Source organism: Malaclemys terrapin, chromosome 3, assembly GCF_027887155.1.
Source record: "Malaclemys terrapin pileata isolate rMalTer1 chromosome 3, rMalTer1.hap1, whole genome shotgun sequence".
In the NCBI taxonomy this organism is placed as follows: domain Eukaryota; kingdom Metazoa; phylum Chordata; order Testudines; family Emydidae; genus Malaclemys; species Malaclemys terrapin.
In genome coordinates, this window is record NC_071507.1 from 81,039,006 (window position 1) to 81,057,738 (window position 18,733).

Here is an 18,733-nt window from a genome sequence, read left to right on the forward strand (position 1 = left end):
CATTGCAAATACATAAATTCACCATGCTGAATTTGTTTCCATTTACCTTTGCTCCAAACTATGGCTTAGGTTTACAGCTACTAAATGTTCTGTAAATCCTTTCAGTTTTGTTCAACACTTTTTTAGGTTTTGCTTAGTACCTTTTGCTCTGCAGGCATCTCAAAGGTCTTTATATAAACCATTGTGTCAGACTGAACAGAGATGATTATGTGCATTCAACAGTAGCTTATGCTCAGCCAGATGCTTCAGTGATGCTTGTTCCAAGGGGGAAGTTGTTCAGGCCGTTGCACAGGAATGGTCTTATTTTGTACAGTTCTGAGTTGTATTAGATGGTGAGGGGAGGGAAGTCAGGAGAAATGTGGGCTCTGATCTTTCTCTAACGAAAGCATGATGCAGTAGTAAGCCACTAAACTTTATTTCCTGGCCCCAGGCACAAGACATGGGCCAAAGTTACAAACAGTTAATACCCATCACACAGCAGAGATCAGTAACCACTAATTCCTGCTACACCTCCCTCTTTGTGCTCAGTGAAGGGGAAAAGTAGGGTTAGGAAATAAGTTGGTAATTCTGTGCAGGACTTAAAGGTGGCTGTGTCATTTGTGCTTATCCTGTGTTTTTTCTGTTTATGGGTTGTTTTTTTTTTAAGAACATCCCTGAAAGATAAAAGTTTTGCCGACAAAGTGCCAGTGTAGACAATGCCTAAGTGGAGTAAGGGCCCATTATCCTCTTGGCTTCTACGGTGGCCCCTCTGTGGCTTGAGAGCTACGGATGGACAAGGAATGAACCAACACATCCCTCCCCCCCTCTGCCCCCAACCACTTCCCACATTAATACCGATCACCCCAGCATTCACTTTTGTATAGTATCTGTCTCATGCTCTGGAACCCCAAGGTGGCCTTTTGAGACCGCATTAAGAGGCCCTACCAATGTGACCATAAACTGAGCCAAGCCCCAGGACTTCCATGCAAACATCTCCCCAAATTTAAGTATTGATGTCTGAACCCCATGTGCTCTCAAATAAGGGGTTTATTTAACCCTGATAGCTTGGATCAGAAACTTTCTACTGTATTATTCTATGTGTGTTTTCCATGTGGCCAAGGATCTGTTTGACAAATCTATCTCCTTTCTGCCTGGTACAGCCATCATGCCCTCTGTAAAAGCTAAGCAGGACTTAGAGAGACTATTACCAGCAAGTATTTATCCCTTTTTCTATCTATATAAATTAAAAAAAAAAAAATGAAATAGCCCTCATGTACCCATGTTCTGACATCCATCCTATCAAATACAAGTTATTCTCTTCTATGGCAGGGGTCAGATCTTCAGCAGATGTGAACTGTCCTAGACCTATTGACTGCACTGGACCTAGGACAATTTATACCAGCTCAGGCTCTGCCTCCTGTAACTGTGGAAAGAACTTGCCAGCTCCCTAGGTTTCCTCAATGATTTCTAGAACCTTCCTGATGTTGGTAAAAATTCAGACATTCATTTGTTTTGTAATTAAGTAATCCAGCTCTGAATAGGTGTATTTCTGGTAAAGGAGTTGCGGACATGTTAAAGTAGCAGCTGCAGGCGTAACTGTGTGTTTAAGATGCCTTATTGCATTTCATTGCTACTGCTCAGAATGAAAACAATTAAGGGGCATAAGTGATATCTCCATTTTATAGGACATGCTTTAGATCTGTATTTAGCCATTCATGATACTGATGCTTATGCATAAATTAAGTTTCTTTTTTTATACAAAAGATTTTCTATCCATCTTTACTCAATATTTTCTGTTTCATAGCACAGCTGCAATATCTTCATTCAGGCTGCTGATTTAAATGGATAGAATAGCTACAGGGTTTTGTTTTTTTCAACTTGCTTTGGAAGGCTGTGTAAGTATCAAATTCTAATCTTTTCCATTAGTATTTCAGTCCACATTCTAATTAAACTAGATCTGTACTAAACTCTGCATTTAATTATCTTCCTCCCTCATCCTACTGGAGAACATCACAGCTGTTCCTAAAATGAGGCATCATTCTAAAGTTTAAAAAAAAAAAAAAAAAACTTTACTGCTTTTTCTAAATTTTTATTACTACACAAATGTATTAAATACATACAATGATCAGAAAGATGGCAGGGTAAAATACCTATATTTTTGAAAGTTCAGAATTTTTCAAGTCTGCTAATTCTAGGTCATCTTCCCCCTACACTACAATATATAGTTACCAAATATATTCTTCTATTCTGCTGGAGGGGAGGTAAGGAGCCAGCAAAGTACAGTAAAACAAGCAATAAAAACATTGTTTAAAGTGGATTTATTAATAGGTTTGTTAATATAAAATGTGACCAAGTACAATTTTTCTGTAAGAATTTTTAATAAAAACATATCAAAAAAGGGAGGAGCACTAACTCTCATCAGAGCACAGCAAGGAAAAATCTATTGGGATGAGCAAATTTTTTGCAGTATGTTCTACCAGCTGGTCCCAACGTGTACAATATGCAGTACACCAAAGGAGGAGGGGAAGAAAGAGCACAGATCAAAGCAGATTATACATTTTTCATCGTTTTAGCAGAGATGTATAAGAATGCTCCTCCCACCATTGTGGAAAATTTCTTAAAGAGCTACAACTATTGAAGTAAAGTTAAAGTTTATGCCTCGTGCTTCGATTTAAAGCATATATTGTGTAGCCAAATATTTCAACAAATAGAAAACACACAGACTTGAAGTTCTATTAATACCTGTTAGTGTCATTCAGCAGTTTAAAAAAAAATTCCAAGGACTTAGTCTACAAAAAAAAAAAGTACTAATCTGCACTACTTTACACCTGTAGAATTTGTGCTCAAGTTATAATTTTAATGTGAGATGAGTGTAACAGCTCCAACAAAAGTCACTTAGAAATATTAAACTGAACAGCAAAAGTTGTAAATATAATCCAGGCTCCTAGAAAACTTGCAAAAATAAAAGGAACTGCAGCGTGCTAATACAAGACCCCTTTTATAGCTTTTTGAGGGGTGGGTGTACATATCAGAGAGGAATGAAAGAAAGTAAAGAAACTTCTGAACTATTATAAGGCTATGCTACTAAATACACTTAAGTATGTGTGGCAATTTACCACTTAAACAAAATTGAATGAGGTTTCATCTTCAGTTCATTTTATTACTAGAAGTGGGTATTTGTTTTGAACAAGGCTAGATTTTGAAATTAGTCTTTCATTAGGCTGTAGTGAATAACTTTTTACTACTGTTGATACCAACATATGTCTTTCTACAAAGCAAGCAATACAGGATTATATTAATTTGTAGACTAGGTACTGGAAGAGTTGGAATTTTTTTTTTAAACACTTAGATCATATAGGACAACATTCCCCAGAAAGAACCAGTACATTTCACAATCTAACTGCCACTGTTAAAGATTACAAACTGTCAAATGTCAGCCTAAGGGAGGTCTAGGGGAGTTATAATCTAGTAGGTAGAGACTACCCATCAATTAGCCTTGGCATGGACTCAGTACAGAAAATGAGTCAGGTTTTGCCAGCTACCGCAAACAAACATTCTGGGAACCACTTACTGAGGTAAAAATGAAAGGTCGTAAGTCTTCGGCATCAGAGAGACCATTCACTGGTTGTGCGTAAGGGGAATTAAGGCTTCAAGGCAAGGTAAACACAGTGAGAGTCAGTGTGTAAATCATGCTGCATTTCAGAGATGGCAGTTCAAATGATAGCTGGTGTTCAGTATAGAAAACTGAGACTAGAGCTGGGGATCATTCAAAAATAGAACAGGAAACCCAGCTTGCCAAGTGCCCCATCTCTCTCTCCTCCCCCCAATTCTATTTCTAGCTCAGGAGCAATCATCATCTAGATGTTGGACATCACGGAGAATGTATACATCCACAAGGGGAAAGAGCACCAGAAACTAGATTGATTTGTCCTCAGAGGAATGGCTGTTTTAAAAGAGTACAAAGAGCCTTATTGCTCAGCTTTGCCACAAATTATATCAGTTTACTGAACAAACTTAGGCTGTAGTGTCTACTCCTGGAGAAACTGGTGTTTTATTCCAATATTTCTGCAAGCAGGAGTTATAAACCGTACCAAGGGAAGCAGTGACTTTTGTAGGTTTGCATTTCCCTGAAGATTGTTGTTTTTTTTCCCTCCACTCTGTAATCCAAACCAAGTAATATTCCTGTGTTTTACAAATATTTCCTCAAAAACAGACTTTATTCCACCTCTTGAGTACAGCTGCAGTGCTATTTTAGACCAATTCTTGTGGCAAAACCCTTCCCCCTTCTCAAAAACTAGTGGTAGAGAAATTACTGACAAATATAAAATATACAAAGTTAATATAACGTTTAATATGCTTATTTTTCCATGCCTTTTTTCATTATACAGTTACCTGAAGGAGGCATGACTGTCGTTTTGGTAGCTTATTTAGAGTAATACCACATTTTTATTTTTGTAGTGACCTATGGAATTGTTTGAGCCATGCTGGCTAGGTTGCTACTGAAAATAGAAACCTGTTCTTTGTAGATTCACTCTTTTAAATATACAGGTTTTGATCAGGGTTTTTTGTGTGTGTCCTTAATACATAAATTGGTAGAAAATTATTCCCCCCAATTCAATAACTATTCAACTTGTAACAGACATTTAAAAAATCCAAAATGAGACCACACTTCTATCACTGAATCATTTTAAAATACAAAATTGCATCTGGTCTTATAAAAATGTTTATACAAAGCCAACATTGAGTTTGAAACTTTTAAAAAAAAAACACAGATGCGAGTAACTTAACATACCAAGAGAAAGATGCCCCTTTTTCTTTCCAAAAATTGATCTGAACTATTTTGCATTATCTTTACCAGTTGTCTAGAAAATCAAAGCCAGTCTTCAAGATAACATTGCTTGTATTAATCTGTAAGAGAAACACAAAATTAAATGATTTAAAGAAAATGCTACAATTAACAGGATCAAATGAATTGACTGGCCCTTAGATCTAAAAGTGTGTAAATAAAATGTTTAAAGTCCATAAATTAAGGCAGAGAGTCTACCACCATTTCACTTTCTTCCCATATATTCCTGCATGCTTGAAAAGCATCTGCACTGGAAAATACTAGACATATGTAACCCACATATGACTGAGGTGCAAAAAGGTATTTCCAATTATCAGAGTAATACTGTGTGTTCTACTGGTCAAAGAATTTCTTTATTCCTTCTTGCTAACTCACATTATGATTATTTTTCAGGACAGAAGGGGGGGAGGGGGAGAAGAGGAGAAAACATACATAACCCATCAACTGTACATTCTGATTCAAACAGATTACTTATTATGTAAGAACAACATTATCTACCCACATGCTTCCAAGTTCAGAAGGCCACTACTAAGAAATTTAATTGAAATATTGAAATCTTACACACTTTTTGTACCCCTCAGATTTGCTGCCATCATAAAATGAATTTAGGGTTTCTGAAAGTCAATTACCCTGGAGATGTCATCTTTTTGCAAAACATATGCAACACAAGATTCCCCATACTGACTTCCCTGTTGATGCACTGAAATTTTGACCAAGAAGAATCACTTTGGGGTCAAGACAATCATATTTGTACCAATTAGAAAAAAAAAAAAAAAAAAAAAAAACCTTAACATCCAACATAAGTTACTATGACAGGGTATTTTATAACTGGCCATTAATACACACTTCTGCCAATATTTATTTGCAGGGAGAGAAACTCCCCTGCCCCCCTTTTCAAAAAAAGAAATAGCTTCCTAAACATTTTTCATAAGTTTTGGCAGTTGGATAAATATTGAGCAGGGTGTGCAACTTGGACTTTTGTGGCCTCACATCACCTCCCTACAAATTTCACAAATAAAATGGCTTATCTCTGATCTGCTGTAAGGAATGAGGCTGTAAACCAAGTACCTTCACTACCTGAGGTGTATAGTGATGCACCACAAACAAATACTAAAGTGTATTAGTGCATAGCCCCTTGAGGCAAGCTGTAGCAAGCAATGAAATAAGTAGTTAAGATATTCATTACCACATCTACACTCCAGTTTGCCTTCTCAACCTCATGTAAGTCTCCTCTGCCACTCATAGCACACACATCTTTGGGATTATAGACAGATGGTAGATGGCCATCTGGAAGAGCAGGGGATGGGGCTAAAGTGGACTTAGGCCATGTGAAACGCCTCAGAACCCAGTGCCTCTGCACCAACAGTGCCATGAAGAGCCCTTAATGCAGACACCGCAGCAGAGACACTTGGCTTTCCCAACACTGCTGCCTTTGTGCACCCAGGAGAAAAGGAAGCAGTGTCAGAGGAGCTCTTCCAATACCTTGATGCAGACACAATAGGCTCCTCTCTCAAACCAGCTTCTGAGCACAGCCCTGGTTCCCATCACCCCAGCATTTGCCCATGAGTTTCTTCCCTCCCAGCCTCCCTGCATGCCTCCCCCATGACCTCTTAAAACCCCATCTCTTCCCCATAGAATACCCCCATATCTCCCGTTTGCCCAGCCTGTCTCCCTGGATCATATGCAGAGCACAGCAAGTGAGTCATGTCTGGCAAACAGACCACCCAAAAATTCATGAATTTCCCCATCTCGTTTTTCAGACTTGCTCTAAGTTAGTGAGCCAGGCTGGTTGCATCAAAAAACTGTAGTAGCTGATACACCTGAGCCATTATCTAATTTTGGCTCTCCAAAATAGATGTTTAAATGTAATGCTTCAAAAATGGCCTGCATCTGAGCTATTATCAGAATACAAGGTTATGAAGTTTGGAGTTTGTGGGAACTGTGGTTGTTTAGCTAAAAAAACCTAAAGAAATGACAGAAAAAGAGGGTGAAATTTCAAGTGAGGGTTTTAAAACAGAAAATTCAATTGTCTTCTGAAGAGTTATTGTGTCAAATTTAGAGTCTACATTCAATAATTACAAATGCAAAATTGGGCTTTTAATCCTGCTTTAAGTGCAAATCTCAATGCAACCTTAATTACTGAATTGTTACTAACATCTCCTTAGTGTGGTTTTTAAAGAAAACTTTTCAGTGCCAAAATAATTTGTTACAGTATTTGTTGTATAAAATTTTATATATGTAATAGTTATCTGAGGACCGTCTGCCTTGAAGGATACAAAATTCATTACAATGGTGGTTGAAGTGATTCCTGTATAGTAGAACTTGTATATCTGTTTGTAAAGTAGCTACCTCCAGGAGACACCACCACACAAGCAGGAAGAGGTAACAGTGAAAAAGGGGAGGCGTCTTTCCTTCCTCTCCCCATTACTTAGGTTGGGATGCTAACCAAAATCATATCCTACTGTGCCTTTCCTTTTCTCAGATGAGCAGCTGCTTTTCAAATAGTTCCTAACAGGCAGCTGAGTTGCTTTCAAGATGGTTTTTGAGTTGAAAAGGCGATCACGAACTTGCTCTATTCCTGCTTTAGCCTTTTCAACAGAATGCATTTGAAAGCGGTTCCACTGGGGAAGGGATGGCTGGGCAGCACAGGGAGGAGGAAAGTTTTAAAAACAAATCTAGCTGCTTCCCAGCTGCTGCAACTCATCTCTCTATTATGCTGTCTTTAGTTTACAGAACCTCCCTTTTTCACCCAAGTACCTCTAATTTCTAGTTTCACTTGGAAAAGCTTTAAACTACAGGAGTGTCAAATGAGTGTGAGACTTGCTATTCCAAGTGAAAAATAACCCTAAATGTTCCTTAGTTTCAACTGGGTATGGTATACTCTCATTTACTGTCTTAACTGTTGTGTGGTTTGTCTTTAATCAGCTGCTGTGTTCTATTCAGAAAGGATTGCCATTTCAGAGGTGAATTGGTTTTGAGTGTTTACTGGATAAGAGGCATTATGTAACTATACAATATTAGGTATTACTATATTAAAAATACCCATTACAGAAATAGACAAATTAGTGCATTGGTTGAATGGATTTCTTCAATCCGCAGCATAAAAAAAAGACAACAAGCTTAGCTAGGGTTTAGTGCTCCAAAAAATCCCTAATCTTCTTGAGTGACCTCATTGAACTTGTGTTGCATACTCTCAAAAATTAAAGATAATGGATTAAATAGTGGTCCTTACCTGTCCAAATGTCTGTGGGTCTGAAAGCATCGTGCCATCGGCATTTTCATTTTTTGACCCTGCAGATGCCAGTTGTTCCGGTTGCTCAGGAAGAAAGATGTCATCTGGAGTGCTAGTAGAGAGCTGACTGGGTCGAGGTTTCTCCCATTCTAGGGATGTGGCAGGAAGGCTTGGGGTAACAAAATTTTCTTGTTTAGCTATGCTGGACTTCTCAGCTTTAGCTGTCTCTTTTGGAGCAGACTCTTGCCTGTAATATGTTGGAAGGGACTTCTCTCCTTTCTCCATAGATTTGATTTGGCTGGGGGTCAAGGACTGGAACTCAGACTGTTTGCCTTCAACCTTTGAGCGCTCTGCATTTATCTTCCAGAAAGATGACTCTTCTTCCTTCCTGGCTGGTATTAGCCCATCGGAGCTAGGTGCCTTATTACCCTGAGAAGATTTGGGGGCCTGGACACCGGAAGCTGCTTTGACTAGCTGCCTCTGTTCATTTTGTGAACCTTGTTCTTGTATAGACAGAGATGCAACACTGAATTCCATTTGACTCTGTAGGGATTAAAGGAAAAAAACCAATGTATTTCAAATCTCTTTACAAAGGCAAAAATAATTACATTATGTTTGAGATCAGAGGCGTGTAATTGGCTATTTAAGTTACTGCAAGGATGGTGCATGCATATTATATATATATATATATTATATAAAAAAAATATTTGCACCTGTGCCAAAGGGCTTTTAGAACAGGACCAACCAACAGAAAGGCAGTTTTCTTCCAAGCTTCTACCCCCCGAACTACTGGATGAAGAAACTGACAGAATTAAGTCTTAGAACCCCTTTGCAGACAACACACTAGAGGGGAGGTAATCGCACACATTTGAGCAATCTGATTCTGTCCAAGAATAGACAGTGGCATATGCAGACATTATAGTGCAATGAAAAAGTGTTATAAATCCACATAGAACTATTTAAAGGATAATAGATATGTTTAGAAAGGCATAGAAAGTACCTTTAATAGGACCTCTAAACTGAGAAATTTTATAATGTTTTGTATCAGGCAAACAAGTTTCCATTACCTTCATTGAAGGTCCAATAATGGGTTAGACATTACAACTTCATCTAATTCTGAAATAGTGGGACATATTTATTTAACTATACATGCTAATTAAATAGTAACAGGCATTTTATCAGTTAGTCTGTTTTTAAAATTAAGAGCAACAGCTTTATAAAAAGCAACAAATGTATACTTATTTCAGTTACAACATTTTGTAACGTTGTGGTTATATTGTTTTGTACTATTACCCTCAGTGTAATTAATTCCCAAGAGATCTCATTTTATCAATGGATAAAGAAAACACAGCTATAGTTGGTGTGACAAATGATCTTTCAAAAATAGTGTAAAGATTGTCAGTAGCAATTTGACTTTGAAAAGCAACAATCGCATTAGTTACTTTACTTATGAGTAATTTATTACTGTAATATGTTGCTGGTACCCCGACAGTACTCCAGAGGGCACAAATAATTTGAGAGAGAGAATTTAGATTTCAAAGAAGACTGGTTTTACAAAACTTACACATTAAAATGCTTTCATGTCATGTTTCAGAGAACATGTTTTTACTTAAATATTTCTTTGCAGTGCTATGATCCAGAACATAATAGTACTGTAATGAGTGCCAGAAAGGGAAACAAGTCTAGTTATATTGTCCAATGCAAACTGTAAACAAACAGCAAAAACGGTAAGTAAATTAGATTTATAAAATCATTACAAACCTAACACTACATGGTCTTAATGGGAAATGTAAGGAGTTTTGTAAAATGAGTTTTTAGAAAAGCATGGATGGTATCCCTCTTCCAACACGAACCTTCTGTGACAAATTTGCTAAGCATTAGACTAAAATTTTTACCAACCCCTGCCCCACAGCACATTTGCTATCTTCTGGCTAGATAAGTAAAGAAAGCAGATTCAGAAACTCCACGAAAAGACCATGAACCAGGAAGTGACTGGACACTTTGGGAAGCAGCAGCATCATGGTTATCCAGGAGCTGCAGGGAACAGACGTGCAGAGTGAAACACAGAGGGACCTGAAGCCAGAGTAAGGCCTGGTCTACACAACAAAGATAGGTTGACATAGTTACTTGGCATTGACCTTGGCATGGGTCTGCATTCAAATTTGTCTCCTACCACTGTCAGCACAGTTATGACAATGTAGTAACACCACCTCCCCGAACAATGTTGAGTCATGCTTGGCACAGTGCATGCATAGACAGTACGTGACCTGTATTGACCCTAACAGCCCTCCAGCAGCTGTCCCACAATGCCCAACATTGACCACTCTGGTCACAATTGTGAACTCCACTGCCCAGGGGGTCACAGAGATGGGAAGGCCCACTCCCCTGCTTTAAAAACCCTATGAATTTTTGAAATGCTCTTCCCTGACTGCTGAGCACACCTAGTAGCTCTTCATTGTTGCACGCAATTGCCCAACCTACGATGCTGCATACATGCTCTTGCTGGAGTAGAAAGGAGAGATATTGGATCTCTTGGGCCTGTGGGGGAGAAGAGGTTGTGCACCCACATTTCTACAGCTGCTCTATGACTGTGCATGTCTATGGGCAGATTGTGTCTGGGACGCAGGCAAAAGGGTATGAGAGGGACCAGCAGAAGTGCCAAGTGAAAGCAAAGGAACTGCAACAGGTGTACCAGAAGGCCAGGGAGGCCAACATTCAATCTGATGCCAAGTTGCAGACCTGAAGCTTCTACAATGAGCTGCATGCCATACTTGGCAGAGACCCCACCAGCACCTTACAGACCAATGGGGATACCTTTGTGGAGCTTGAAATACAAACCTCTGCCATGAATAGTGAGGCAGTGGAGGAGGAGGATGGGTGACATGTGACCGGGGGGAAAGAGGGGTCCAGCTATGCTGCGAGCCAGGATCTGTTCAAGACTCCACTGCAGTCCAGTCAGTCCCAGAAGCTGAGCATGGGCAAGCCCGATGCACAGGAAGGAACTTCAGATAGTGTGTGAATGCATTTCCCATTACAATGTTTAGATGTATAGACGGTGCCAGACCACAACACAGCTGGACACAGAAGCAACTTTTCATTAACTTACTTGTACTAGAAGAGGTAGCAGTACAACAAAGAGAGGTAGAGTTGGTATCTGCTTTTCATTCCCCTGTAGAGTTAGGGTGGGGAGCTGTGCAGAGTACTTTGTTTATATACACAGGGATGTCCCTTGAATTCTCCTGAGAGATCTTGATGAAATTTTCATGGAGGCACTCTGCAATCATGGTTTCTAGGGGTGAAAGCCTTATTTCTTCCTCCATGGTAGGACACTTCCCCATGCCAGTCAGCGATAACTGCAATGGTGCCTGACTAAGCTAATAGACTAGCAACATATGGGCCAGAGTGGTTTCAGGATGCCACAAGCAGCTGTGCTCTGTGTCTTTGTTACCTCAAGATATCAGCTAAAATCAGCACTGCCTGTGGAAAACAGTGCCAGTATTCAGAGCCATTGCCCGGTACTTGTACCCATGGAAATAGGGGATGAAATTTGATTGTTTCATGCAGCTGAACAATTCCCTTCTCATCCCCCACTTCCCACCCCCATATCTTCTGCTAAGCCATATTCACTATAGCTAGGACTGGAGAGCTGTACTGTGCACAGGTGCTCCAAAGCTGAAATGTCAGAAAGCATGTCTTGTTTTAAACCTCAGGGAGCAAGGCAAGAGGAGTTCTGAATCTTAACTTTTGCTTTCCGTTGTGACTATAATACAATGATACCTCTATGTGTTTTATCTGTAGCTGCCACTGTTGTGGTCTTCAGGGCTTCCCCCTCCTCATCTGCAGAACACCTGAGCCAGATAAGGAGAAGGATGAGGACATGGAAGGATATGTTCAGTGAGATCCTGCAAGCCAGTGCTGCATGGACAGTGAGCAGAGGGCCTGGAGGGTGAATGCTAAAGACAGTGTAGAGAAGGAAAAAAAGGTGGAAAAGAGAAAGGCCGAGGAGGCCCTGCAGGAAAAGGAAAGGGAGATGTAAATGGGGTTTCTCCAACAGCACAGATGCTACAGACTCTTGCTGATCTATAGGTTTAATAACCACCGACTCGCCTCCCTTTGCAGTCAACGGAAAACTCGATTTTAGCACTTCCCTATACACCCAACATACCATGTGGCATCACGGCAGCATCCCTACCCCTACCACTCCACGTTCGGGACAGTAAGGACAACCACATCTTCACTTACACTGACCTGTGAAAGCCACACTTGCTGTATGTGCAGCCAAAATGAACAGAAATGGACATAAATGTTCTTTCCCCTTAAGTTCTGTTTATTAATTTATTTCAGAGTTTTTATTGCACTGGTTTTGGTACATGATAAAAATCTATTATTCTGTAAATAATTCATCTTTATTACTTCAAAACATATGTGCAGAATGCCTAGCGCTACTGAGAGGGTCACTGACCCTATGAGTTCTGTGGGCAAACAGTGTAATAATCATAGATGTACAGCAAGCACTGAAAATTAATAGGTGCATCGGCAGTGTTATATTCATAGATGTGTACCAAGCACCACACAATTCCTAACAGCCCCCAAAACTTTTGGGCAGGTAGAGCACAGTTCATCACACCACATCACTGTTTCTGACTGATAAAGTTCTCTTTTAAGGCTTTCCTCAGCCACATAGCTCCATGTTGAGCTCTTCTAATCGCCCTTGTGTCTGACTGTTTGAACTCATCAGACAGCCACTTGACCTCTGCCTTCCACTCCGGCAGCAGCTTTTCCTCCTTTGCCTCACAGATATGATGCAGGACACAGCAGGCAGCTATAACCATTGGGGTATTTTTCTCACCAAGATCCAATCTTGTAAGTAAACAACACCAGCTTCCCTTCAATCTAATCTACCAAAAATGTATTCAACTGTTATTCTGCAGCTGCTGAGCTGGTAGTTGAATCTTGCCTTGGTGCTGTTGAAGTGGCTGGCATATGGCTTCATGACACAGGAGAGCAAGGAGTAGGCTGGGTCCCCCAGTTTCACTATTAGCATTTCAACATCACCAATGGTAATCCACTGGTCAGGAAAGAAAGTCCCTGCTTGCAGCTTTCTAAACAGTCCTGTGGTCTTAAAGATGTGAGCATCATGCACCTTCCCTGACGAGCCAGCACTGATGCTGGTGAAGTGTCCACAGTGAGCCATACTTGCATAACCATAGAAAAGTAGCCCTTTCTGTTGATGTACTATGGCAAGGTGGGCTGGTGTAAAAATAGGAATATTTGTGGCTGTGATGGGTTTGGTCACAGAGATCCCCTTGGGACTGTCACCTGACATGCTGAAATTACCCCTGAGCCTGTTTTCTCTGACAGCTTGGGACTTCCAGAACCCTGCCTTGTTGAGCCAGACACGCTAGCCTGCTGCAACACAGACCCAGGGTCTGGGCCACGCCCCCAAAGCTGCAGGCTTTAAGTGAAAACAGCTCTGCAAGTTACCTGACTCCAGCATCCAGACACCCAGCTCCCAATGGGATCCAAACCCCAAATAAATCCGTTTTATTCTGTATAAAGCTTATACAGGGTAAACTCATAAATTATCCGCTCTCTATAACACTGACAGAGAGAGATGCACAGCTATTTGCTCCCCCAGGTATTAATCACTTACTCTGGGTTCATTAATAAACAAAAGTGATTTTATTAAGTATAAAAAGTAGGATTCAAGTGGTTCAAGTAATAAGGCATCTACTACTTCATTGCAGTTGCTGCAAATCCATCCATCATGTCCTACGCGTTGCTGAGAGTCACAGTCCTACATAGCAGGAGACAATTAAGGCTCTGCACACTTGCATGACAATGGACTACACAATGGATTTTCCAACTCCAAAATGATTTCCCACTGACAGGAAGCAATCCAACACTGCAAGTTCCCACAGAGTAATCGCCCCTCACTTTTCAACCATCAGTGCAGCTCTCATTCTTGTGTCCCTGCCCTGGACGGCTGGGGCGAGCTAAGTACACAGATCCAGGAACATAGCCTGGTGCATCCAAAAGTTCTACAGCTGCTGCTCTTCATCTCAACCCTGCATTACAATGCAATCCCACCAGTCAATGCTTATTTCTTGGGCCCAGAAGTGGTGCTCCATCACCTGCAGCTGCTCCGTGAACACTACAACCACCTTGAACTGGTTCTTACTATGTTCCACAGCAATCTGTCCTCCACAAAGTCGTCCTGTGGCTCTTTCTACTGCTTTGCAAATACTGGAGGATCACATGTCCTGTGTTTGCAACACTCATGACAATAGTGCAGAGCTGTGGGGGCTCAATGCTTCTGTCAGAGATGGCAGACAGCAAACAGTGCCATGCAGGTTTGTGGGATTTTAAAAAAAGACATAAAAATTATGGGGTGGAGACTGTTACATGCTGGGAAGTTGACACCTTGCTCCAGTCATACCTGCATGACTCGTTTCTACCCCACCACATATTGCCAAAATTTCCCAAAATACAGTGCACTTGATGGCGAGTTGCACACTGATGGTACATCACACTGTGCATCGACACAAGCACTCCTGGTGAATATGCACAGCACCAGCGCAAGGTGCCAAGAATGCACATGCATGAGCGATATACTAACTGCAGTGGCTTTATGCCAACATAACTTGCCTTGACCAAAGTCTGTAGTGTAGATATGGCCTAGGCTGCATCAGAAGCCAGGGAACTGCTGTGAAGCAGGATGTTGAAAATGCAGCCAGGACCATGTCTGTGTGGGCTATATGGGCAAGAGCAGAGGCTGGGCAAGGAGCTGGTACAGAGATCTCCCAATGAGGATACACAAACAACTGATCCTGGCCTGGAAACGTGCAAACTCCTATTTGCTCTGAATAGAGACTGGACTGGAGAGGGCACCCCAGGCACTAGCCCAGAAGAGCTCTAACCCTCGACTGGACTGCCCCAGAGGCCAAAACAAGAACTGCTATTGCTTACTGTGACCCATCAGGGCTAGTGCCTACAAGGTCTAGCAGCTGAAGTGCCTTCAGCCCTTTACACCTGGCACATTACTGATAACCTAAAGCAGAGGTGGGCAAACTATGGCCCATGGGCCACATCCAGCCCGCGGAACCGTCCTGCCCAGCCCTTGAGCTCCTGGCCAGGGAGGCTAGCCCCAGCCTCTCCCCTGCTGTCCTCCCTCCCTCACAGTCTCAGCTTGCTGTGCCACCAGCGCTCTGGGCAGCTGGGCTGCGTGCTCGTGCCAGGGAGCGCAGCTGCGAGAGCTGCCAGCCTGCCCAGGTGCTCTAGACTGTGCGGAGGCATGGCTGGCTCCGGCCGGGCGGTGAGGCTGCCAGTTCTGGTGCTCTGAGCGGTATGGTAAAGGGGCGGGGGGGGGGAGGGAGGGACTGGGGTTGGGTAAGTGGCAGGGAGTCCAGGGGACAGGGAGCGGCTGGATAGGCGTGGGAGTGTGGATAGAGATCAGGGCAGTCAGAACACAGCGAGCAAGGGGGTTTGGATGAGGGTGTAGTCCCGGGGGAGCGATTAGGGGATGGGAAGTGGGAGGATTTGGATAGGGGGCAAGGGGTAGGGGCCAGGCTGTTTGGGGAGGCACAGCCTTCCCTACCCAGCCCTCCATACAGTTTCAGAACCCGATTCGGACCTCAGGCCAAAAAGTTTGCCCACCCCTGACCTAAAGGTTTGGTGTACCACAGCACTGATCAGTTATTCCAATTACATTTAACTAAAAATAGTTAAGTCTTACTTTTGAGGCTCACTAAAGATTATATGCATTAACATTATTCCCATTGCACATCACGTGTCAGTCTATCTTTTTAAATACATGAGATGGTGTCCTCAGGCATAAATATAATCCCATAAGATCTCACTTTCACTCGGAATGTGTTGGGGCCCAATTCTGCACTCCTTGTACACATGAAACTTCCCTGGAGTTCAAAGGGAGAGTGTGTTGATCTTGCATTTCTTGCACAAAACCAACTCCTATTTTTCAGAGATCTGTAAAAATTAAAAGTGTGACTCTTAACTTGGGAGCTAATTGTCATAGTGCACATTTTGCTTTGCACTGGTCAGCAGCTTGCTACACAGAACTGATTCATGGATTAGCATCTGAATTCTCCAGAGAACTGGATCAATTTAGTGGCTTTACACATCCTACACAATTTACATGCAGGAGAGCAACACTTAACTGATAACCTCAGTCTTGTAGTTCCACGATTAATTCATGGAGTGCTCTGTCTTATCAAACGATGCAGAACACAATCATCATGGGACTAATTATAAAACAGTCACCATGGGTGAGAGTGAAAGGCCATAAACTGCTCTGATCATGCCAAGCAGATTGTTACTGCCATAGCACTGAGGATATTCACCTTGTGTGCCACTACAAAGTCATTTAGGAATACTACCCTGGAGAGATTCTACAATCCTGAATCCCAGGTTCATGTTTTATGATTTTGTTTTGTAGAGTAATCATTTGTTTCCACCACATATTCTTGTTTCTAAGTTAAATCTCCATTCTTTCTTAACTAAACCTACTTTTGTTTTACCATAAGTACTCACAAGTGCTGTGAGACTTTACAGGAGTGGTGATTTAAGGTAAAACTGAAGTACACTACACTGAGGGTAGAGGATCTGCAATTTCAGTGAGTAACCCGTGTCAGGAGCTGGATACCACATGGGAACGATTCAATGAGACTCAGGGACCAGGTTGCACCTATTGTTAAGCTGGGCATAGCCCAGAGGAGGGTGCTTGAGTGGCTAAAAAGATGGTGGTGTTTGGAAGCTGATGCACAGGCAAGACTCCCTCATGCTGGAAGCAGGAGGTAACAACATGACACACAGTCCTACATACCCCAAGAACTGTCACACTCCTCTTCTTTCAAGTTTCAGGAGATCAGGTTTCTGGTTCAAAACCCATCACTTTGAAAACCAGAACAAAGGTTATAGAAGGATAAAAAAAAAAAAGACTATTTTCCAGCTATGCATTTCATTTTCAAATCTTTTGCCATTTAGCCCTGCCAATCCTGTAATGCAAACATCATGACTAGGGCCCTACCAAATTCACGGTCCATTTTGGACCATTTCATGGTCATAGGATTTTAAAAATAATAAATTTCAGATATTTAAATCTGAAATTCCATGGTATTGTAACCATGGGGGTCCTGACCCAAAATGGGGTTAGGGGGTCGCAAGGCTATTGTAGGGGGGCTGTGATACTGCCACCCTTAATTCTGTGCTGCTGCTGGCGGCAGCGCTGCCTTCAGACCTGGACTCCCAGCCAGCAGTCGAGGGAGGTTCCCAGAAACGGGTCTGATCCAGCCTCGGGAGCAACCCGTGGTCCTGTCCCTCCCCAGTCCATCTGGGACTAGCAGCTGGAGTCTGGCACACAGTAGGAGCCCCCAGCTGGGGCACCCTCAGCCCTGCCCCTCCTTAGCTCCAGACCCAGCACTTGGTAATTAAAGGGGCCTTGGGCTGGTTGTGTGTGGCGGGGGAGATTGATCATAGCATCACCCTGACCATGGGGCACTGGCGGTTGCCCTCTTGCCCACATGTAAGGCCATACCCCCCCCCCATCCAATGCCACCTTTACTTCTGTGCTGCTGCTGGCGGCGAATCTGCCTTCAGAGCTGGGCTTCCCACCAGCAGCCACTGCTCTCTGGCTGCCCAACTCCATAAAATCTGGTCTCGGGGTAGATCAGATTTCACGGTCCATGATGCATTCTTCACAGCTGTGAATTTGGTAGGCCCTAATCATGACTAAGGCTAAGATTTAGTCATTGGTATTTTTGGTAAAAGCCATGGACAGGTCACAGGCAATAAATAAAAATTCACGGCCCATGACTTTTACCAAAAACACCAGTGACTAAAACTACTTCTGGGGTCCTGCTGCTCGGGGGACCCCATTGGGGTGGGGCTCTACTCCAGTGCTGGGGGTTGACTGTCCCTTGGCCGCTGCTCCCAGGGACCACTCTCGAACAGCCTCTGGGTGGTCCCTGGAGCTGGGCGCCCTGCTCAGACACTCCTTAGGGACGCTCCCACGACCACTGCTCGGGTGGTCCGTGGGACCAGCTGCACTGGCCTCTGCTAGGGCGGTCCCCAGAACCAGCTGTCTATGGCCTCCTGAGTAGTGGCTGGCCCTGCGTGGCTCCAGCATCAGCCGGTGCAACTGGCCGTGGGGTGCCCGAGCAGCTGGCCCTGGGGACCCTGAAGTCAGCCACATCAGCCGCTGTGGAAGTCACGGAGGTTGTGGAAGTCTTGGAATCCGTGACTTCCGCAACCTTCATGAAAGAATCGCAGCCTTAATGACATGACAGATGGCTCTTAACTACATTCAATCAAGTTTCCTGTAGTAGATAATCTGTAAAAGAGGACACTATGTTTGCCTTTCTTAGTTTTGCAAGATAGACCTACTGTGCATTTAGGTTTGTGTTAAACACTTTGGAGGCCAAGCTATTCTCAAGATGCTTTTACAATGAAGGACTGGCACATGTGAAGTCATTATGCTAATGGCCATCTTTCTTTCTTCTAGTAAACAATGCAGGATGTTAGGAGAACTGGCTTCAGAGAAGAAAGTTTTATGCTTAAGGCACAGGACTAGTCAGGAAGCCTGGATTTATTCCCCAGCTCTGCCACAGATTCTGTGTGACCTTGAGCAAGTCAACCTCTGCGCCTCAGTTCCTCATCAG

General features: G+C 42.6%; 1 protein-coding gene across 2 annotated transcripts in view; it reads right to left on the bottom strand.

Moving 5' to 3' along the window:
• Window positions 1–2,280: 2,280 nt before the first annotated feature.
• C3H1orf198 (chromosome 3 C1orf198 homolog) overlaps window positions 2,281–18,733 on the bottom strand; it is a 33,044-nt gene continuing 16,591 nt past the window's right edge. For both annotated transcript variants that reach the window (XM_054022620.1, XM_054022618.1), the window contains 2 exons: window positions 8,058–8,600; window positions 2,281–4,887 (listed from right to left, as the gene is read on the bottom strand). In XM_054022620.1, the coding sequence (XP_053878595.1) occupies window positions 4,831–4,887; window positions 8,058–8,600 (600 nt within the window). In that variant the 3' untranslated portion in view covers window positions 2,281–4,830. The remainder of the gene's footprint in view (window positions 4,888–8,057; window positions 8,601–18,733) is intronic.